A 23,303-nucleotide genomic window follows, 5' to 3' on the forward strand; every position below is an offset into this window, starting at 1 on the left:
AAGAGAGAGAGAGATGATAACGAGACCATCATCAGATCATCTGATCAAACAGAGAGAGTAAAAGAAACAGAGTAAAAGAGAGAGAGAGAGAGAGAGTGAGAGAGAGAGAGGCTAACAAGGGTGTTAAGTGCACCGCTGGCTCGGCAGGGCTGGGTTTGGCTCGGCCGTCCAGAGGAGTTCCACTGCCACAGAGGTAGCTAGAGTGACTCATCAGAGGAAGAGGCAGACCTCTGCTACCGGAGCAGGAGATCAAACAAACATCCACACCTCTAACCCCTCCAGCCAACCCCCCCCCCCTTCTCTTTCTCCCTCATAACTCCTCTGCTATCATGCTCTCCATGTCTCCAGTTGTCTCTTCCCTCACCCACTTTCTCTCTTTTCCTTTTTCATCCTCCCTCTCTTTCTCCAGCCCTCTTGCTTCTCTCTCTCTCTCTCTGTCTCATACTTTTTGTCTCTTTTACTCTATCTGTTTATAGTGCTACTCGCTCTCCCCCGCCTCAGAATTCCCCTAATCATAAGAGCTGAAAATAGAATGTGGAGGCTATTGGTTTCCCAGTTTAATTGTATTGTTGGTTTGAGAAATAGAGAGAATGAAAGGGATAGATAGAGAGAGAGCGAGAGAGAGGGAGAGAGAAAAGAGAGAAAACCCTCCGCCTCTGAAGTCCGACAAAATTATGGGCTCTCCGCCAAAATGTGTATTTCTGGCATTGTTTCTCTCTCTCTCTCTCCATCTTTGTCTCTCTCTCTCCATCTCTCCACAGTGAGTGCCTGACTTGAATGTGCCCGTGTTTGCTTTGTGCATGTTTATAGTAAGAGGCCTCGCAGCAGGAGAGTGCCAATGAGGAAACATGCTCGTTTAGTCAAAGCACAAAACTCATCCACAAAAGAGAACATCCACACACATGCAGCTTAGGTCAACACATCCGGTTTCTGCGCAACAGACATATTCATGACTCAAAAGTTTACTAGGTCAGCATTACATACTTTTGAGGTTTGTGCATTTGATGCATGGATGCTGCCTGCGCCGACCACCACAAGCACATTTAAACAAATAGCACACAGACGAGTGCTTCTCTGTCATGTCAGCAGTTAGCGTCGGTCGTAACGTGGCCCGCAGGATTCGGATGTCATCACAAGTCTCCCTGGCAAATGGAACCCTCGCCGGGGTGCCGCCTTACCGAGGAAACATCACCAACATTTAAGATGTATGATCATCCGGCAGAAGAAGAGGGCCACGTGGTTTCAAAGTCGATTAAGTGCATTTGGCTCTGATGGCTTAATCTTCTCCCTCTTCCCGCGGAATGACAACGGGGCTGAATAATGAATGACTGGCTCCACAATGCCCCTCCCGTTTGTCAGCACTGCAGCTTGGCCCTATACTGTATGTTCCCGATAACAGCTGATGCACTTTAACAGCGCCGGTCTCTGTCATGCTCCGAGAGAGTATGTAAAGTGCCCGCTTGTTTTACATGCGTCATGAATTAAATTAAAATGGTAATGCAGATATGTGCTTTACACACCAGGAAGCTTTGGCATGTACTGTAATGCATTGCTCGTCCTTCCTTCAATGTCTTCCTTAATGGTCCACAGGGGAATTGTACAGAGGGGTTAAGTCGTTGTAAGCATTATCCGCATGTCAGCTTTAAGGTTAAACAGAAGTGGCAAAAACTAAGTTAGACGGGGTCAGCTGACATATGTGCGCTCTTTCGGCGGTGTAGAGAAACAAGGCAGCTCACAGGAGAAATTGGATTTGAAACGGAAGAGAGGAACAGACAAATGGGCAGTCCTGTCTCAACCCGGGTACTTTAATTAGGCCATACACTTATGGTGGCGCGGAACATAATGTAATGAGGGAGATTTGTATCTTTCAGTGCTTTGTAGGGGATTATTTCAAACAAAGGCCTCAGAGAGAGAGAGAGAGAGAGAGAGAGAGAAAGCAAGAGAGCAACAGAGAGGGAGGGAAGAATAAGAAAGAAATGAGCAAGTACGGAGAGGAAGGGAAGCACATCGGAAGAGATCTCCCCGTGTTGTGGCGCTCCCTTCCGAGTTTTAAAGACTAAAAACAGTTCACAGAGCCGCGCCGGCGGCAGAGGTGTCCCCGCAGTGCTCACCCACTCAGGGCAGATTCCAGCTACTCTGCCAGCCTGCTAGCCTGACGAGCCAGACCCACATCAAGATGTAGGGTCTGGGAACTTACCATTGGTACTGCTCAATCCGAGGGGCGGGATAAACGGTTGTCTTTCAAATTTCCTCTGCAGGCAATAGGATAGCGCTACAACTCATGAGTCCCATGCATTTTCCCACAGAGCTTGTTGGCCTGTTGATCAAACTTTTGCCAATTTAAAAAAAGCTTATCTCGAGTCGCGATTCAAAGACCGCTGTTCGCCAGCAGCAGCATCCATCTTCTTTGTTTTTAAGTTGCAGGAAATTCCCGCGGAACTGTCGCCGACTCTATACACAATGTGATTGACCTGATAGAAGTTTCATTTTTCCAGCTTGGAAGCCAACGGAGATTTGCTAGACTACCCTAGCCTGGGTTTTCCCATGCTGCCTTGTTCACGCTGATCGGCAGCCTGGATTCCATGGACTTCGTTTTCACCTCAACGAAGGAACCAATCACAGAACAGAAGGGGGACAGCAAGACGATGACGACACACCGAAGCCGTTATGCGCTACGTACAGACGCATTTGATAGAGATTTGTAGCGCCCAATAAACGGCTCTGGGCATTCGTAAACCACATTTCAAATAAGAGAAAATTAATGTGTAGTTCCCAACCCCCATCTCAATGAGATGAGGTTTGGCGTTAGCCAGGCAAAGACTACCCTGGCTGCAAATTACATTTGCTGCCGCTAGGGTGCGTCTAGATTTCTAGGCTACCAGCCTGCACTCTCAAACAATTCTTAACCGGCTTGTATTATCCTGGTTTCCACAGAGTTGTTAAAAGGCAGAGTTGTTAAAAAAGTCTACAATTAAATAATATGAATTTCAGGTCTTAAAAAGCCTTAAATACATTAAAATATTACAGTCTTAAATAGTCTTAAATCTGCGTAAGTAGCACCATAGATTGAAATTATTTGACATTGTAGTTCTTTCTCTTAACAGTACAGATACAGTATATCACAATGTAATAAAATTGTAATAAGATTAATGTGAAACCGATAACTGATAAAAACTTTGTAGCTTGTATAGAAGTTCAGAGAGAATTTGCTAATAATTCTGGGACTCTGATTTTCTTTCATATTTTTGCAAGTATGGACGTGAAATCAGTCTTATATTTCATTCATAATAGTCTTAAAATGGTCTTAAAAAATCTAAAACATTTTTTTAACTAGTTGAACCCTGAAGAAGCCCTATATTATGCTAGTAGTCTATTTGTGTTAGAGGCGGCACCACGTGCACAAGCTTCCCTCTAGGCTTGTGTGTGCCGCTAAGCGACGTAAGGGCATAGTGTGATGGTTCTCACACAGGCACACACACACATAGGCACAAGTGCACACACACACACACACACATGCACACCACACATATACCGTACACACACACACACACAGACACACACACATGCACACCACACACATACCAACACACACACACACACACTGCAGTTATAGAAAAAAACTGTGAGCCAACAGAAGCATGGCAAAGGGGGTTTCCCAATGGACTTTTACAGTACTACACAGTCAAATGTGAGTAATCATTATTAGAATGGGACATCTGAGATATTACACTTTTGAAAAGGTAACAAAACTGAAAATTCTCAATAGATACTATAACTTTAATGAAGAGAGATGAGCACAAGAAACTGGTGTTGTTTCAGATAAATATTGCTACTTTGGTTAATATCTTAGTAGATGGTATCATAATTGGCTTGGCTGTGGATGAGATGTTAAAGATAATCACAACAGTAGAGAAAGTTGTAAGTAGGGCTGGGTGATATGGCTGAAAACTGTATCACGATATCAGTATTTCATATCGGTCGATATCGATTGATTTTTTATCTATGATCTATTTCAGATAAGGACCAGAAGGGAAAAAAAGTTCAATTTAAACACTTTTAAACACTCAAATAAATAATTGTGCACATAAGTCTGAATGAGCAGCACTGGTTGAAGCCTGGAAATATTGTAAACAAAGTAATTTGCTAATTTATCATAGTAAGTCTACTGGTTAGACTGTTCAGTTTCAGTTCAATGAAAATTTTAAATCTTTTGTAATTAATTCATGAATAAATATATAATTTCGAATCAGGTCATAATGATATGGAAACATGAAATTAAAGGATATAATTTATAAACTCTGTATGTGTTCATCAAAAAAAGGGCAGCTTATTAAACATGACGCCTGGAATAGCTAATAGAATGCGTTACTTTTGAATGCGTTGGATGGTCCGTGGTCTGTGGGGGGAAAGTTTCGCGGATATAACAGGTTTTTGAAAACAACAAAAACAGAAAGGAGGGAAGGAGCAAAGCTAGGAGTTATTTCAGATGGGCAAGAAAGGTAACATTAAGCTAGGCTTTACATTTAACAAATTAAAGGTAGCCTAAGTTTAGCCTTTCTAGGCTGTATAGCCTAATGTTGTCCAAACGAATACATCCTTGTCAGGCGTTGTTGTAGGCCTATTATAAGATATTGTATGTGGATGTAGTTAGGCTACTATGCAGGCTACTTTGTCATAACTTTTTAACTGACCAAATGCACGCACCTAAAACCGGGAAACGGACAAATATTGTCAACGCGGGGGTGTTATGTGTTTATGTGTCGGATGGTGGGGTACGCGAGGTGAGTCGGAATGTAGGCGGTGGTACGCGGGGGGAAACGTTTGGGAACCGCTGGTCTACTCCATGGGTTCCCAAACTCCATCAATGTCACTGCGAAAACAGTCACATATTACCGTCACGTATGTCCAACCTCTTACGTGTATCTGTCACTTAATATTCATTTCTATACAAACCAAGGCGGCGGATTCCTAAGGAACGCAAGCACCCACACCATACGTTTATCTAAATTAGCTATGTACCAAAAAATACATTTTACCGTGACTCGAGGAGCTGTAAACAGTGTTGTAAGGCTGCATGTACAGTACAAATCCGCTTGGAGCTCAAGCTCCAAGTTACCGTTCACTGGTATCTTGCAGCTCGCTCGGCTGGCGCCACTGTTGCTAAATTACGTTATGAAGTTTGGCACAATACATTCTCACTCAGGATAGGGATCAATAATACTTTCCACTATCCCAAAGATTTAGTATACATCTCTTCTATGATTTATTTCGATTTTATAATGTTAACAATTACATAAGCATTGAAAAAAAACATAGATAGTTCTAACATGAAATAAACGTTTTGCCTCACAGTTAGGGAACCTCTGGTCTACTCTGGTAGAGTTGCACATACTAGCTACAATGCAAGATATATTTGGCCTATTTATTTATGGACAACGTAAGGCGGGAGGTGTGTTGCTTTTAATTATCGAATGTTCTATCGAACGCATTTTTATTGATATCGATTACATGTCTATTGCGATACATATCGCTATCGTTTTATCACCCAGCCCTAGTTGTAAGTGAAACAGTTTTCACGAAATATAGGTTTGTTCATGTTACACAACGAGTATTGAGCATGGGCTAAAATTATTTTGATCTGATTGAGTGTAAACGGATTGCAAAAGGCACTTTCGATCCCATTGAAATTCCAATCCTATAGGGCAGTTGTATTTCGATCAATGTGTTTATATGAGTTTTCATTAGCCTGGAGAACTCTTGATTTTCCAGGGTAAGTTTTCATTCCGATTGAGGCACAAATCCAATATATGTAGTGTATGTAGTCCCAGCTTGAGGCCTCTTACTCTGGCACCATAGCTAAGTCTAAAAGAGCTTGGTGCTGGAAACCTTGTCCTCAAGGGGCCTCAAAAAGCAGCATATTAGCATAATTAGTGCCTGATTGTGACTTGATTGAGGCTGATTGTCAGGGGAAGGAGAGTCGTCGTTGCCGTCTTCGTCATACCGGCACCTCTGCTTTACCAATGTTCAGACGCATCGCTGATGAAGCCACCAACCCCTCCTTGCTAGAGGGGCATCGGCTAAACGCCAAGAAAGATGGGCTCGTTGGTATTCCTCTGCCGTGGCGCGGAGTCGTTCCAGGAATCCGTGTTTCTTATCTGGAGTTTATGGACGTAGACGTCTCGCTCGGCCCGGCGTTCTGCTGCGCTGGCATGTCTCTGCGCGCGACTGGGCGTCCCGCGTTAATCATGAGGTGGAGATGTCACAACACTGTTTCAATTGCCAGCTGCCTTCACACGGGAGAGGCTCAGCCACATTAGAGGTTAGATACCATGCCGCATGCCTCTCACATTGAGAGCGCCAGAGGATCAGAGAATTTTCTTGAAACAGGGAGTTTCAATTTCAGTTTGTTGAGCTTTGAATCAGTCCATTCATTAGCCCCACTATGTTTTTTCCATCTTTTCACCGAACGAGGCGGATAATAAGGTTGTGCCACAACTGTCAATCACCCCCCATCCTTAATGTTGCCATGAGTAGCTGCAGATGTCTTGTGATGATTCTTTTGTCATCACAGACAGCTGTGTCGGTCTCTCACTGCGAGATGACAGACAGGTTGTTGGAAAAATGGACCTCAGAAGTGCCTGTCCTCTTCTACAAGCTACATAGAAATGCATTTGACCTGAGTAGTTTTTGGGCTATACTGCAACTCAAAATACTCAATTAATCTCTTTATGTAGTAATTAATTTAATAATGTCTTAATTAAGGAATATCTTGGCATCTCCAAAGCGTTAGACACAAGGAATTTAATTTATAATTGTGATGGGATTAGTTGATTCATTAGAGTTATGGGAGCCTTAGAAGGTTTGTAAACTAAGTTACTCACTAGGTACACACTTTCCTTTTGTATCTTCAGCTAAAATGCACCTTGTGAATCTTGTGTATATTTTTCTGCTTCCAGCCATTAGAACACAGCACACGGAGGCCTTGACACTGAATTTGCATCTCTTGTCGCTAGTTCAATGTCACTGATTAGCTGACATGAGGTTTTAATCAGATTTGGAATGTATTGTGTGGTGGGGAGGTTGGGGGGAGTAGATAAGTGTTCGGCTGAACCTTTCCTGGCGCTGCACTCTCTGGCGGCAGTAATGGAAATCTATAGTGCGAGGAGTTAGTAGCCTACCGCACTGCCACGCGGCATGGCAGGGAAGTGATTCTGGACGAGACAGGCCTGAGAAATGGAAGCTGGGGGCAGTTTGTTTGGAATCTGAGTTGCTTGACGTTTCTATAAATATCGCCCTGACAACAGAAGATCCATTTCCAGAAGCTGCAGTCTGCGGATTTCTAGTGTTGACCCAAGCAGTCCACTCATATACGGTGTGCATGCAGGAGCAGGAGAGAGAGAGAGAGAGATAGAGAGAGAGATAGAGAGAGAGAGAGAAAGAGAGAGAGAGATAGAGAGAGAGTGAGAGAGATACACTGATACACTTTCGTCCTGTGAACTTGTAGCTGTTGCGACAGCACAGCTTTGTTTCACAAAATTAGATTTCATATTCCGGTCAAAAAGAAAGACCACTCTGCTTTTTAAAATATTTATTGGGAAAAGGCATTTTGAAATGTCACTAGCTTGCACAGCGCGCCACTCTCTTTTGGCAGAGGTGATTTTGTGTTCATCTGTCACTGACAAAACTCAGACACCTGCATATCCCATGAAATACCTTTCAAGCAAGAAGGTCACTCATTTCTACTCCTAGTCTATTTGTTTTCTCCACTGATATTTACTGATTTCACAGAAGAAGCTCTTATCCCATTTGACTTAAAGTACTTAACAGATGCAGTATTTTTTAAGTGCTCTCTTTGGGTATTAGTCCATAAGTTCAATTACTATATTTTTTACACACAATGCTAATTCTATTGTGTCTTTGCTCTGTGTTTTTCTTTGCTGTTCAGGACTACACATTGACCATGTACTTCCAGCAGTACTGGAGAGACAAACGGTTGGCTTATGCAGGGATTCCTCTCAACCTCACCCTGGACAACCGGGTGGCTGACCAGTTATGGGTGCCGGACACCTATTTCCTGAACGACAAGAAGTCGTTTGTGCACGGCGTAACGGTGAAGAACCGCATGATCCGCCTCCACCCGGACGGAACAGTCCTCTACGGGTTAAGGTTGGTACCCACTCATACATTTCCAATCCTTCATATATATATATGTTTCAGTGCAAGCAATCGGGCATTAGTAGCATGTTTGATGCACCTCAAGGGAATGTCCAGGTATATGATGGACCTGCATCTTGCTTACCAGAATTGATTCTTCGTCGATTAAAGGCTCATGGATCACTTTAGTGCTTTTTTTTTTTTGTAAGTTGATGTAAGCATTTTATTGAGAATCGTCCAACAATGAAATGAGTCTACATAACATATCCACAAATTAGATTAAATAATTATATAGTATTCTTTGTAAAACTTAATATGCAATAAAATAGGATGCAAGTAAATATCAAGGAATGGTGATTACTTGACTCTGGGCATTTTTCTCAAAAGTGCTCATGGACCTTGACAACAGATTTGTTGCTCACAGCACAGCTTTGTCCAGAGCAATAGCCCTCTCTCTCTCTCTCTCTCTCTCTCTCTCTCTCTCTCTCTCTCTCTCCTCCCTTATTCTCTCTCGTGAGATAAGACCAGGCCTTGCTGCATCTTCCTCAGCCTTCAAGTGACACAGCGGGAGAAAGGCAGAGAGTCAGAGAGGCGTCTGATAAATCGCATCCCGGTGCCTGGGTGTGTCTTATCTCAGCAACTCTCATTAAGAGAAGACTGCTTGTCCATAATGGCTTCTTTCAATTATATTATGCATTTTTATCTGTTAGATTTTTGTTTTAAACATCTAGCCATGCTAGAGTAATGTGATTACGGTCTGTACAATTAGCAGTAATAAAATATATAACATAAAGCTAATGTTCCAAATTAGTTTACTTGTAAATGTGATAAAGAAACCAAATATAGTCCATGATCTATCTACTAGTTAATGTTGCAAGTTTTTACAGACAATTACATTTTTGGCTAAATAGGCCTTGCAACCATTTGCATCATATCTATGGTCACCATCTGAATTCTTTCGTCAATAAGCCCTGATGTTCTTTCTTCCATTCACATTCTCGACTCTACACAGAGTGAGCATTTTCCATTCTATCACTCGAAGACGAATGCTTATGAACCGCTGTAGATGTACTGCAGGTGATCAGCGAGGCTTGCCATAATGCACTCTGCAGTGACTCGGTTTATCGAACCCGAACTGACCCGAATGATTTATCGCATGACATTTCGCCACGGCATCATCGGTTTGTGCATCTATGTCTCATAACGCAGGGAGGGAAAGATCAGTCTATCAGGTAATGCAAGGGATCGAGGCAATTGATAGTGGAAAGGCTGAGGATTTTTATTTGTTTGCCTGGGCTGAGGCCATTAAAGCAGGAGTGCTCTCACGTTTATGGTAATGTGTGCGAGGCCACACTCATTAATCTAGCCCTGAAATGGAACAGGCTGGCTTGTCTCCTAAACCAGTGCACTGTGGAAAGCCTCCTTGGACAGGGTTGCCCAGTTAGATTTACAAATGTGTTTTCAAAGAAGATGTACTATATATATTAGAGAGGGAGTATGAACCATAATAAGGTTTGTAGATCTACGTGCCCTGTTTTGTTTCAGCTCCAACAAAACTCCCAATTTACTGTATATCATCAAGTAAATAGTTTACACATATAGGCTTACAGACCATTAGTTTAAATTTCCCTGAGTGTTTTCATTGCCTGTTGAATCAGTTCATAAATTGGTTAAACATACACTTTTCATCAATCAAAACATGTGCAAGTATGACACTTATATGGACTTTCCACAAGATATCGGATAGATCAATCTTAGTATTGAAATTCTGGTCCACCACCTCTAATTGTTTTTGTTATTATCATTTCACCTGGACTAAAAAGTCCCCACAGTATATTATTCTGCTCTCTTGCTGCTACAGAGGGGGAAATTATATTGTTTTTCTGTCACTCGTGTATTTTTTAAATGGCTGCCTTCACATAATGCTCATTTTTCTAGCACAGTGCTTGGTTTCCCCCTTTTAGCAGGCTTTCACCATGAATGGTTCTTTTCAAAGTAAGCAACTGTGTTGGAACAAAAATGATAATGAAATATTCCTGAAAATCAGCGGTGAAATGGTTTAATGCAAAGGTATTCTGTTCAATTAGGATTTGTTGTTCAAGTTCAGCCATCCAAGCTTTGCCTTTGCATATGCATGCACTGTTTGCTCTATATTTGCTTCAAAGGCTTTTTCGGGGCAGGGGGGCATATTTTAATTTTAATTTTTATTATTGCAGCTAGTCTAATTAGCATATGCACATTTTTTCCCACCATCACTCTAGACCCACCTTGCATGCAAAATCAAATATGGCTGCTTTTGTTCATCCAAATATAGGCTACCTGTGTCATATGAATATGCCCTCTTTCAGTGGATGTAGGTTATGTATTTCTGTTGAGCTTGTAAGAATGTCTCCAGTTTTGTTGAGAAAAAGCACAAGCTGAGCTGCAGCCTTGTTAAGAGCTGCTCAACATGTTTTACTCTCTCTAAAACACTCAAACCTCTGGAGGTCTATGGCTGCTGCAGGTAAGATGGGGTCAGCAAGGACATGGCCTCAGTCACATGAAGGCTTGTCTGACCTAGGCAACCAAACAATGACGTGTTACAATAATGTCCTAATCACCATTCAAACATTTTACACCCAATAACTAAAGGTTCCCTTGTGTAAAATAGTTCCCATTTGTAATTTATTATAATCTATAAAATCATGGAAGTCATATTTCTTTTAATGTGTTTCTGTAAAGTAGCCTACAAAAGATATGGGCACTTGCCACCACCATCTGACCCACACAGACAAAGGTGTGGTGTAGAATCTCAATCCTCTCTTGTGCTAGTCAATGCTTTGCACTGGGAGCCAGGTTTGTCTGCAGGAACCCCCTCCACAGGATCACAGAGGTGTAAGGATATTTTGAACCTTGTCAGTGGCTTAGTGCAGTGGTTCTTAAAACTTTTTGTCTGGCGACCCCCCAAAAAACATGGGCCAAGTCTCGCGGCCCCCTTTCTCTCTAACCGGCAGAATTTGGTTTCGAAATGTTGTGAGATGGGCATTGGAAGCATTGGTAGGCTCATAGGTAGGCTATGTCAACACCAAAGGCATTTTGTCAATGGCAGCCTTTGACTAAAAACCTGCAATCATTTTGTGACCCCTCCAATATTTTTGGCGACCCCCAGTTTTAGAACCACTGGCTTAGTGTAGCGATTTTCTTTGACCTTGCAAACTTGCCCCGCAGGCTATTGCTGTATGCTATTCGTTGAAATATGTATTCTGGTCTTACACAAAACCTCTCTAATTAATGTTGTTTTGGTTCCCAATGAAAGCTTACACTTGTTATCATCCAAAAATAGACCCTAGGTTGTTCTCAGACCAGAGTTGTCCTTTAAGGCAGACACTCAGTGCCTGATTCCAGCATTGAAACACAGCACAGGGAGGGGGTGATGGGCCACTCCTGTGAATCCATCTGTTTGACGGTCTTAAGATTTAAGGCCTCTGCATTCACGCTGTCACTTTAACTAAAGAGGACGGGGTCAACCGGCACCCTAGAGACACTGAGAAATCAGAGGAGAGGCGTGCAGTCAAGGTGTTGTGTGTGTGTGTGTGTGTGTGTGTTTGCTCAATGCTGTTTTTGTGCATGCTTGTGCATATATATGGATGCATCTTGCTAACCAGTCCCCTGGCGTGTGTGTGTGTGTGTGTGTGTGTGTGTGTGTGTGTGTGTGTGTGTGTGTCTGTGCGTGTGTGCGTGTGTGTGTGTGTGTCTGCATTACAGAATCACCACAACAGCTGCCTGTATGATGGACCTGAGGAGGTACCCTCTGGACGAGCAGAACTGCACTCTGGAGATTGAGAGCTGTGAGCAACCCTCACCCCAAACACACACACACACACACACACACACACACACACACACACCACTCACTAACTTATTCACACACACACGCACACACGCACACACACACACACACACACACACACACACACACACACACACACACACCTAAAAACATGGGCTCACACATACCTACACAGACACACACACTCACCATATCTCAGACACCACAGTGCACACAGAGCATGTCAGTCCCTATATGACCCTCCTCAGCCACATGGCTCCCTTCCGTCTCTGGCAGATCAGTCGATATGTCCCACACCACTCACAGGGGCCACGTCCCCCAGGGGCCCGCTGGCTTGTATTGGCAAAATCATTCCCACCCTCCCAGTGGTGGCAAGAGATGAGTGATGGAGAGAGAGAGAGAGAGAGAGAGAGAGAGAGAGAGAGAGAGAGCGAGTAGTGGCGTGGTGGGAATCCAGGGGAATTGCTCCCTGAGGTATTACCAAACCAGAGAAGAGAGCGTCTATCCACTGGGAGCAACAGCGCAGGCAGCGAAGTGTGTGTGTGTGTGTGTGTGTGTGTGTGTGTGTGTGTGTGTGTTTGTGTGTGTGTATGGTGGTGGAAGGGAGGTTGTAAGGGAGAGATCTGTTTTGAAGCGATGAGGTAGTGAGATGTGATGAAGATTGAGAGTGGGAGTTTGTCGATTGCCCTTAACTGATTCTCTTCATGATGATTGGGTGGTGGTGGGGGTTGACAGGGTCAGAGTCACGGATGGTTTGCCTCGGGTGTATCATCTGACAGCAGCGCTGATGTTAAACATCGGCGTTTAATCACCCGTGTCACTTCAGATGGCGTAGGTGTAGGTGTGTTGATTTCTGCCCCCCCTCTCTCTCTTTGTCTCTTTCTCTGAGGTAAGTTTTTGAAGGCACTCTCTGTCATCTTGGTTTTGGCCTGATGAAGGTCACTGATAAGGTGCACTGTCCGCACAAACAAAACTATCTGTACTGTCCACAACTAGGCCAGAAGCATGGTTGCGTCAGACTCACGTAACTGGGCAATTACACTGTGCCACGCTGTGACTCATGCCTATTGCCTGCAGGGTCAGAGAAGAGAAGTGTATTACTCATCTGGTTGTAACAGTGCTGTCTCCCCAAAAGCGTCAGAAATTGTGAAATTGAACAGCGTGGTCCTCTGACACCCCTCTTACCCATACCACCCCCCACCCCCACCCCACCACCCCTGCCCCAGGTGGCCCTAATCTGGAACATTTTCGAAAGCTGCCTCTTAAGGACCTGCAGTGGCTAGAAGCAATGGCAACCTAAAACATTGGCTGCCATTCACTTTTAAGGAAAAGTTGTGATTTTAAGTGATGTGCTGATTGATTTTATGGTTGTATGCTCTGTGTCTACATTTCATTTTACCCTCACTCTCTCAAAACATTAGAAATTATGAACTGGAATGAGTGAGATCAGGGGTTAAAGTTGTCAGGCATTGTGGTGGTATACACCCACGGGCTGGGCCATTTAAGATTTGAAAAGGGACACTTTAGATATTATGTGTATGACTGATAATGTCAGACACAGACATTTTCCTTGCAAGCCATGTACAAATATGATCATTGTAGGCATACTAATGTGCCGTTTTGTTTCTGTTTAAATGTCTGTCTCCTTGTAGATGGCTACACGACAGATGACATTGAATTTTACTGGAAAGGAGGAGAAAGCGCTGTGACTGGTGTTCAACGCATCGAACTGCCGCAATTCTCCATAGTGGACTACAAACTGGTCTCCAGGAATGTTGTCTTTTCCACAGGTAAAGATGCACAGTACAAACACTCATCTAGACTCTTGAGTTATGACACCGAGCAGTGTATAGACAATACACGTGGACCTAACCCTAAGTATTGTATGGGTGCTGTAGCCAGTTGCGCCACAGCGACTACCGCGATTCTATCTTCTGAATACATTAACTACTGCCCAGGTGGCAGCATATAACAGAACACACCAGAACCAGATCTGATCCAGGCTCAGCTGATCAGCTGTAGAACCAAGACCAGCTCCAGCTTAGCCCGTCTGCTCTCCCGTTCTCGCTCCCGCCTTGCTTAGCCCCCCCTCCCTCAGTTCCACATGCTCACGTGTGACAGGTAGAAACAAATGAAATCTGACTGTGCGCTAAGGGCTCTTGAACACACCCCTTCACTCCTGGGCTGAAGAGTGCAACGAGATGCACAACGCTTCTCAAAGTCAAAGTCAAAGTCAAAGTCAGCTTTATTGTCAATTTCTTCACATGTTCCAGACATACAAAGAGATCGAAATTACGTTTCTCACTATCCCACGGTGAAGACAAGACATATTTTACCAATTTTAAGTCCACAGACAAACATAACATTCAAGTAAACAAAAAAGTAAGTAAATATCATCATTCTCATCTTCACGGGGGTTTTGGCGGCCACTCCGTGTTCCGCGTTCTCCGTCTGTCCCCTGCCTAGGCTCCCGTCGGGTCCTCTACTCATTTCAAAGACTACCTAATTACAGGCTTCCCATCATGTGCCGGCCTCTCATCGAACAATACTAGAACCGGGGAATAATAATGCGATACAATTACCCCTCTGTTTCTTCCAGCCCTGGAAGAAAATGAGAGGTGGCAAAATAAGCAGAGAGCAAAAATAGAGCCACTTGATACAGGGCATCATATATTCATAAGGATGAGGACCCACTGCATGTGTTATTCCCCTCCAAAGCCCAGCGTCTCAGTGAGGCTCCATATTAATGATTATTCCCACTCCCGAATTAATGACATGGAGAATGATTGCTTTTTTCCTGGTCACGACACGAGTTTGAGCACACAGTGCATAGGCTGAGGCCTGAGGAGATGGCGCGCTTATTGTCTGTGTTGTGTTGTGTTGTGTTGTGTTGTGTTGTGTTGTGTTGTGTTGTGTTGTGTTGTGGTGTGTTGTGCTGTGCTGTGCTGTGCTGTGCTGTGCTGTGCTGTGCTGTGCTGTGCTGTGTTGTGTTGTGTTGTAGACAGAATCAAATCAAATTGCAGCTCTGTCTGTGTGAGAAGAGAAGAGATGAATTTTGGAGGGTTATCGTGAGGTGTTTTCTTCTTAAATATGGCCTACCTGTGTGAGCTGTTAGCTACTGTGTGTGTGTGTGTGTTTGTGTGTGTGTGTGTGTGTGTGTGTGTGTGTGTGTGTGTGCGTGTGTGTGTGTGTGTGTGTGTGTAAGGAGGTATGTGTAGGTGAGGTGCCTGTTGGAATGCCTTTGTGCTCCCCAGTCCATTTATAACTGACACCCTGACGGTGTTCCTCAGCAACAGCGTCTATTTGTAGATATAGCACATATTTCTCCTGCTTTCAACACTCCCTTTAAATGTGGAAGTGCTTAACGGACATCGCTATGTTCTTTATGGAATTACTATGAAAAGGTAGATGATCCTGACATTTGATGCCTAGTGAAATACTGTATGTGTTCATCTTATATGAGTGTGGCCTGTGCCTGGTGCGTTCAAAATAACTCTTTTTTTTATTGTGCAAACGTATGACCTGTCTTAACGCAAACAAGCATAAAATGTGTTTACAGGGCGTTTAATCTCCTACATTGTGGTCGTCTGCGCTCAAGGCTAGGCAACAGCAAATTGCTCGCAATTTTGACCATGCTTGCCTGTTGCCATGGCGATAAAACCAATCCGCGCTGCAATTGCCATAGAAACAGGAACAAAATGTAAAGTATTGCAGTACAGCTCTTGAAATAAATAGCCTCTCTCACTTCCTCTCTTTCTCTTACTCTCTTTCTCATTCACTCTCTCTGTCTCTCTCTCTTTTCCTCTGTCTTCTCTCCCCTCTGTCCATTGCTCTTTCGCGCTGCTCTACAGGTGCCTACCCACGACTGTCTCTGAGCTTCAAGCTGAAGAGGAACATTGGCTACTTCATCCTGCAGACGTACATGCCCTCCATCCTAATCACCATTCTGTCCTGGGTCTCCTTCTGGATCAACTATGACGCCTCGGCTGCCCGCGTGGCATTAGGTAGCCCACACCCCGACACACCACACCACCACCCCCCTCACATTGTGTGTCAGGTGTCAGACTAGAAAAACTCACTGAAGCAGACTCACTGGCCTACTTCTATTTGCAGTGACAAGCTCTTTGAGGAGTGTAATTGTGATCACAAGTATGTGATGAGAAGTTGCTAATTGAAGGTTCAAATTAATGATACAATTTTTAACTCGAGTGTTTTCAATGTGAATGACAGTGACAATGACAGTCAATGTAAATTCTAGACATGCATGGTATAATTCTGGGGGAGGGGGAATCTTCTCAACGGGCTAATATCTGCCAATGGACTTGGATGTTTTGGATTCCATAAAGGCAATAATATTGGGTACTTTTTCCCAAGTGAATACGATGAACATTGTTGAGCATAGTCTTAAGGCACCCGACAGAGACCGAATCTCCTGTTCCCAAGGGTGAGGACATGGTGACAGTAGCCGGGCACCTTCAGCAGAAACTGTCTCAGAAGTAATGGATCTCCCCGGGGCAATCCCAGGCAAAAGGCATTACTATACAAACCTGAAGCCATGGCTTGGTAGTTACAAGAAGGTCTACTTTCTACTCGTCCCATCTCCTCCTCATTGCTGTCTAACCCCCAGCTATATAGACATATCATGGATAGCCAAAGCACATGTGACATTGGGCTCTGTCTGAGTTTGTCTGTGCACCTGATAAAGATGTACACATGTCCCTGTTCCTCCTCAAAGGTGTCTCAGTAATTTCATTCATGCTCCCAGCCAAAGTCTCTTCCAGCAGCGACAGCTCAGTTAAGTCTGCCCTGAGCCTACTGTGGCTCTTCCCATATAAAGTGAATAGGAAGCCATAGTCACACACACAAACACTCTCTCTCTCTCTCTCTCTCTCTCTCTCTCTCTCACTTGACATGCCAGACTTTTTCCCTTACTGCCCTTCCATATGTCTCCCATATAGCCATTGCTCAGCCAGATATCGGATACCTTTGCATAATGTTGATGGCAGAAAACAGATGGTATAATGTTAACTTCCCGTGGGTTTTTGAGTGTGTTTGTGTTTGTGTGTGTGTGTGTGTGTGTGTTGGAGTGTGTGAGTGTGTGTGTGGGGGGGTAGTGCCTGCATGCATCTGTGTGTTTCCATTTGCATTTGTGTGTGTGTGTGTGTGTGTGTGTGTGTGTGTGTGTATGTGTGTGTTGGCGTTTGCATTTGCATGTGTGTGCGCGTCTATACACAGAGTGTGTGCATGCACGCAGTTGTGTGTGTGTGTGTGTGTGTGTGTAAAGAACCTCCAGGTGTGTGGCAGCATGCTCTGGTGATGGATGCTCCCCACCCCTGGCTCTCAGAGGGGGCTTGGTGTTGGCTGAAGGGAGGCCTCTGCTCATTAGCCATGTTAAGGAGAGGAATGAGAGCACTTTGCGGCAGAGAGCAGCCTCCTGGGACATGATTCACCTGCACCTGCCACTCCCGCTGCTGGGAAGATGCCCAAAAGGCCCCTGTTCTCCTCTTCTCTTCTCTCCTCCTTTTCTCTTCTCTCCTCCTCTCTTCTCCTTTTCTCTTCTCTCCTCCTCTCTTCTCTTCTCTTCTACTCTCCTCTCTTCTCCTCTCCTCTGCTCTCCTCATCTGCTTTATATTTCCTTCCCCCCTCTTTTCTCTCTTCTTCTCTTCTCCTCTCCTCCGTTCACTCCTCTCCTCCCTTCTCTATGCCCTCGCTTTCCCCCATTCCCAGAAAAGCGTGGCCTTTTGGGAAAAGCGCAGTAGATCAATGCGGCTGCGAAACAATTACATTTAAACTCCATTTCAATCCCAGGGCATGCAGCAGCACCAATGAATCTTGTGTTTAAAGGCCTTGTGTCTGGGCACTTCCCCCTTGCTGCTGCTACTGTGGCTGTGGTGGTGGTGGTCTATCCCGCAGGCTGCAGTAGTTCATCTGTCTTATCAGAAACAGCCCTAATGTGGAAACATGCTTCAGGAAGCTATCACAGACCCCAGCCCTATATATTTTTTTTTATTTTTAGGGTCCTGACCTGTTTGGCCTCTGCGAGGCATTGAGCCATCAACAGAGTAAATCACTGAGAATCACTGGAACCAAGGCTCTGGCCAGTACAGTATATGCTTGAGATGTGCCGTTCCAGGAAGAAAGAAATGTATGGTGTTATTTAGTTGCCTTAATTATGCTAGCACATAACATGACGTGTTTCCGGTTGGAAAAAATACACAGAGAGCGTAGAAAGTTTCAAAGCGAGAGCGAGCAGAAGACAGAGCCGATGAGCTGTCCGATGGGAACGTCATTTCTGTCCTCTCAATCATAATTGTTACAGTTGTGATAAAAGTTCCCTCAGTTTCTGTATTTACACTCTTGATTCCTGAATCTGCGCTAATTTTCATTATTTATGCGCTCGCATAATTAAGGCAGCTAACACCATAGAAACGGTCACACATCTATTTTAGCCTTAACAAAAAAAAACCTTTGACATAGGTTCAGTGTATTTACATAAATAATTCACTCACATAAGTAATTAGGGGCTATAATATAGTGCACTTCTCAAGTAAGCACATACTATTATTATCTCTGCTGTATTCTGAACAGTAGATGGACACACAACAAAGACTTGTCATATGAAGTACACTGACCTAATTGATGAATTCATGTTTTTTAAGTACACACTACCTGAGGCTACTTAAACTGAGGTGTTACCACAACACACACACACACACACACACACACACACACACACACACACACACACACACACTAAATAACAGGAGGCTGCAGGGCTGGGCTCCATGAAGGGAAGGGATAGGATGGGAAAAGAAAGGGAAGGCATTATGTGTCCGGTTAGGTAACTTGTGCGCTCTTGACTCCGCTGAAGAGCTGTGATCCTCCCCTGCTGTGCCCGACTCATGCTGGAATCGATCCCTCTTGCGCTCCCTGTCCTCTCGGCACCCACACACACACACACACACACACACACACACGCACACACAGGCACAGGCACAGGCACAAGTCGGCCTTTATGTAAGCCCGAGCGGACAAAAAACACACCCACGCCTGTCCCTAGCCTATTCTGGGGACGCAGACCTTTCAAATCAAGGTAAAAAATAAATAAATAAAATCAGAGAGGAAGCATTCAGGCACCAGACATCCTTATTTTTTATGCTTTGTAAAATATTTTGGAGTGTGTGTGCGTCTGTGTGTGTGTGTAGGAATGTGTGTGGGTATGTGTGTATGTGTCTCTCTGTGTGTGTATGTCTGTGTTCCATTACATTTTCTTATTTCCCTCCTGTTTTGACTTGCACTCAAGATGGAAAGAAAATATTTCTCCTCCCAATAGTACCCATGTTATGTAAGACATGTTTGGTTGGGCTGTTCCGTGAAGAATGTGTTTCCAGTGATTTCAGCACGTCCCGCTTTCACCCAAATCCCTCTACAAAAGATCACAAAGTTGGGCATAATCAAAACACTTGGACTGGGTCTTGTCTTATGATGGGGAGTTCAAAGAATGCTACTCAAAACTGCACTGACATTGATAGTTATAGGGCCAGTAATGTATGTCGTAACAGAATGCAAACGTACTGGGACTGAAACGATGTTGCAGTCTGGTAATAATGAATTCCTCTTAAGGGTATGTGAAAAGAAAAAGCGCTTGAGAAAAGCAGAAAACACTGCTTGCTCCGCTAATGAGTTCATCAACGTCCAACTGGTCATTGCTCACAACATATAAGTAGAGCATATGGCAGCCTGTCATTGGGTCTGAGGGCTTTCTTGTAACAGAAACACACACTATAGTCTCATTTGCACAGCTTAGGGTTCATCTGTACCCCTTTGCCAAAGACTCACAGATGAACACATGTCAAAACCATACATTTTTTATAGCAAGACAGTGGAGAGCTCTATTTAAACACTTGGCAAGCTCTATTTAAAACTTTCTGGAGGGTTCTGTGAATGATTATACTAACACTTCACAAAGTGTTGGCTGCCTCACAGTCTACTGTGTGTGTTACTGGGCACTTGAGATTAAGTGGTGTATCTTAAGTGGATATTAATGTTTTTAATTTGTTCTAATTTTGAGGCATATTTTAGCATATTGTCTGAAATGCGTGAAAGACCATATGCATGCATCAATTTATTAATTAGTGGCAACTGTCCAAGAAGCCTCATGTGAACAATAGCAGAGAGAAAGAAATTACACATATACCGAACAAAGTATAAACAACCTCCCAGGAAATTAATCCGAAAACAACATTATGAATATAATACATCTAACAGCAGGCTCAGCAATTTTTCTTTTCTCATTCAGTTGCCAGCAATGATATGAGGCAAAACTGCAAACAAATGCTAATAGGGAATCCAAACAGTATCATTGCTGCCAAGCAGCAGTTCAGTCTTCACTAAAAAGGTAATGTCATTGTCAAAACAACAGCTTGTTTGGTAATCCCTCACAGTGCAGTAGGCCAACATCTCATTAAGGATATACAGGAAATGTATATATACAGGTAGGTGTTTGGCCGGCAACTTTGTTTTGGGGGCTTGAATACTTCTTGCCAAATTTGGGGAAAATAAGCATAAGACCATTATGTAAAGTGAAGTCTATCTTCCATAGGTTTTGCTTCAAGGTTTTAAAGTGTAATTTCTTACCACAGTATCAGAGTTAGCCCCCCCCCCACCACCACCACCACCACCATCAACGGCACATGTTTAAAAGGCTCCACTCCTAAAGCTAGGCCTGTCACAATGTAGTGGTGGTATCACCACAGACATGTTACTGGGGGCGTGAGCTGCTCTAAAGATCAAGTCGTTCCGCCATTAATGTCAGTGCTAGCTCTTAGCTAGAAACTATGAGAGATTAAGCCCAGCTGAACAGGTCTCATTCATAAGCAGTGCAGTGTAGTGTGGAGACTTGCCTGTTGAGTGCTATTTTTCACAGCTGCACCAGACTATCAAATGTATCCATTTACAGAATCCGTGTTTCATAATTGAGTCAGACCTGCAATGTAGTTGGGCTCTGCGAAGAAAATCAGAGCATAGACGTATGGAAGATTAAGCTGTGGCACTACACTGATAGTGTGTGTAATATAACTGAAGACAGAAGCTGTAATATGCTGTTTTCCATAAATAAATTCAAGGTACCAGTATGGTTGCTAATATTAGTCACAACTTTTGCCTGACAACTGGAAAATAGTTGTTGAAGACTACACAAGCGAGCATGACAGCTAAGCATGTTTGGTGAAGACATCTAAGATTTTGCACACAACATACAGCACATGATTATATGCCTGTAGTGTGGGGAAAATGTAGAAATGATGATGTTAATATGCACTGTTATGTTACCATGAAACGTTAGTTGTGGAGACTGAATTTGTTAACACGGGTAATAGTGTTCTGAGCAGCATCATCATCATCATTGTAACACAAATAGAAATACTGTTGTCTTAAATTACTCTCTCGTTTGCTGGGCAACTGACTTGGATGGCATCCACTTGCCCTCCCAGCCACCCCCTCTCCCTATGATGAAGCGCCCCTTCCAATCCCCAGCTGTGATATTTATACATCACAGAGGGGGTGGAAAAAAAAGGTGTGAATTTAAAAGTGTCATGTGGATGACAGCCTTGGAGTAATCTTAATGCTAGGGTTGCTCGTACAAACGAACGGGGGCAATGTGACTTTTGGAAGATGGCCAGGAGAGGCATCTCTGTTCAGTATACGCGAGCGTCTGATAATCATCGTGTTCTGAGGTGGCGTGGCGCGGCACGGCACGGCACCACGCTGGCTGGGGCTCAGTGGCTGCTTGACGCTGAGCCACGCGCTCGGCGCTCTCTCGCTGATTGTGACTAACGCGTGACTCAGAGCAAATAGAATTGAATATCACAGGGCGGTGCAGCAGGCAAAAATAAACCGAATTGAAAACTACTGTCTGGGTCAAATATTAATTCTATGCGGTCTGTGAAAAGGGCTCCGGCTATGAAATATGAATATCATAGGAGGATAACAAACAACTCAGGGACCAAAGACAGAAAGAGAGAGAGAAAATAAAGCAGGGCCTTCGTGGTCTGAGCTTTTCTGTGTAGGTTCAGTAGGGAGACCGCTCATCAGCCATGCTGTTTTATTCTGTATGGGATGTTGATGAATACATAGATCTGGCCTCAGTCCTATATGATGCATCTGCTGTGATTAACTAATTAGGTCAGACTTCCAGCTAAGCTTAATACCTCAAAGTGCTGCATGGCATGACTTTTAAGAGGCTCATTAAAGGTTGAGAGGTTGTCAGTGACATGAGAATTCCTCTTCGTCTTTTTTTCTTCTTCTTCTTCTTCTTCTTCTTCGTCGTCTTCTTTCTCTCCTCATGCATGACAGAAATGCAAATGATGAATGAATTTTTGTGTTAAAAAATAAATGGATGAAAAGGAAAAAAGAGAGAGAGAGAGAGAGAAGGAGGGGGTGGAGATACATTACAAGTGATCCTGCTGAAGGATTCAAAGGCCTGTGCCACATATCACGGTGTGTGCATTTGAAACTGTTCGACACGTCATGAATAAATGATTTAGGTTTATCAGAGTTCTCATGTACCTGGCATTTGAGCCCTGCCAATCGAACAGCTCTCAGTGTGCGCCACCCCACTGGTGCTTCCAGATTCAGCGTGGGTGGCGGTGGCGCGAACCAACGCTGTTTGTGCGAAGAGGCTTGGTTCTCATCCGAGCTCCCTCTGTTCGAATTTCTCTCTCTCTCTCATTCTCTCTTTCTGTGAAGTGTCATATTTTTTATGTTGCAATTTCAAAGCTTCCTGCACAAGTTTCATGTTATTCTTCAAATGATCCTGGGGGTTATGCATGTTACTGTTATAGCAGCACATTCCATAACATCTCTTTTATTTTGCTGTGTATCAGCTGCTGTGTTGCTTGCTGTTCATGATAGGATTTGAGGTTCGATACACATTCTAATCAGAATGAATTGTCCTGCAGGTATAACCACTGTGCTGACTATGACTACCATCAACACCCATCTAAGAGAGACGCTACCCAAGATCCCTTACGTCAAAGCCATAGACATGTACTTGATGGGCTGCTTCGTCTTTGTCTTCTTGGCCTTGCTGGAGTACGCGTTTGTCAACTACATCTTCTTCGGGAGAGGGCCACAGATGCAGAAGAAGCTGGCGGAGAAAGCGGAGAAGGCAAACAACGACCGCACGAGATACGACGGCAACCGGGTAAGGCTCGCAGAATCGTATCATATCAAACGTCTACGTGTTGGAGTTTGGACTTGAAGCAGTAACTCTCTCAGAAAATATGTGTCGTTATTGGTAGCTAATGCTGTTATGCTTCAA

The 23,303-nt window shown here is 43.9% G+C and overlaps 1 protein-coding gene across 3 annotated transcripts in view; it reads left to right on the forward strand.

Moving 5' to 3' along the window:
- Positions 1–23,303, forward strand: part of gabrb3 (gamma-aminobutyric acid type A receptor subunit beta3) — a 76,066-nt gene that overhangs the window by 47,874 nt on the left and 4,889 nt on the right. For all 3 annotated transcript variants that reach the window (XM_048252320.1, XM_048252321.1, XM_048252322.1), the window contains 5 exons: positions 7,946–8,166; positions 11,899–11,981; positions 13,636–13,773; positions 15,835–15,987; positions 22,942–23,186. In XM_048252320.1, the coding sequence (XP_048108277.1) occupies positions 7,946–8,166; positions 11,899–11,981; positions 13,636–13,773; positions 15,835–15,987; positions 22,942–23,186 (840 nt within the window). The remainder of the gene's footprint in view (positions 1–7,945; positions 8,167–11,898; positions 11,982–13,635; positions 13,774–15,834; positions 15,988–22,941; positions 23,187–23,303) is intronic.

This window comes from Alosa alosa, chromosome 9 (assembly GCF_017589495.1).
Source record: "Alosa alosa isolate M-15738 ecotype Scorff River chromosome 9, AALO_Geno_1.1, whole genome shotgun sequence".
Lineage (NCBI taxonomy): Eukaryota > Metazoa > Chordata > Actinopteri > Clupeiformes > Clupeidae > Alosa > Alosa alosa.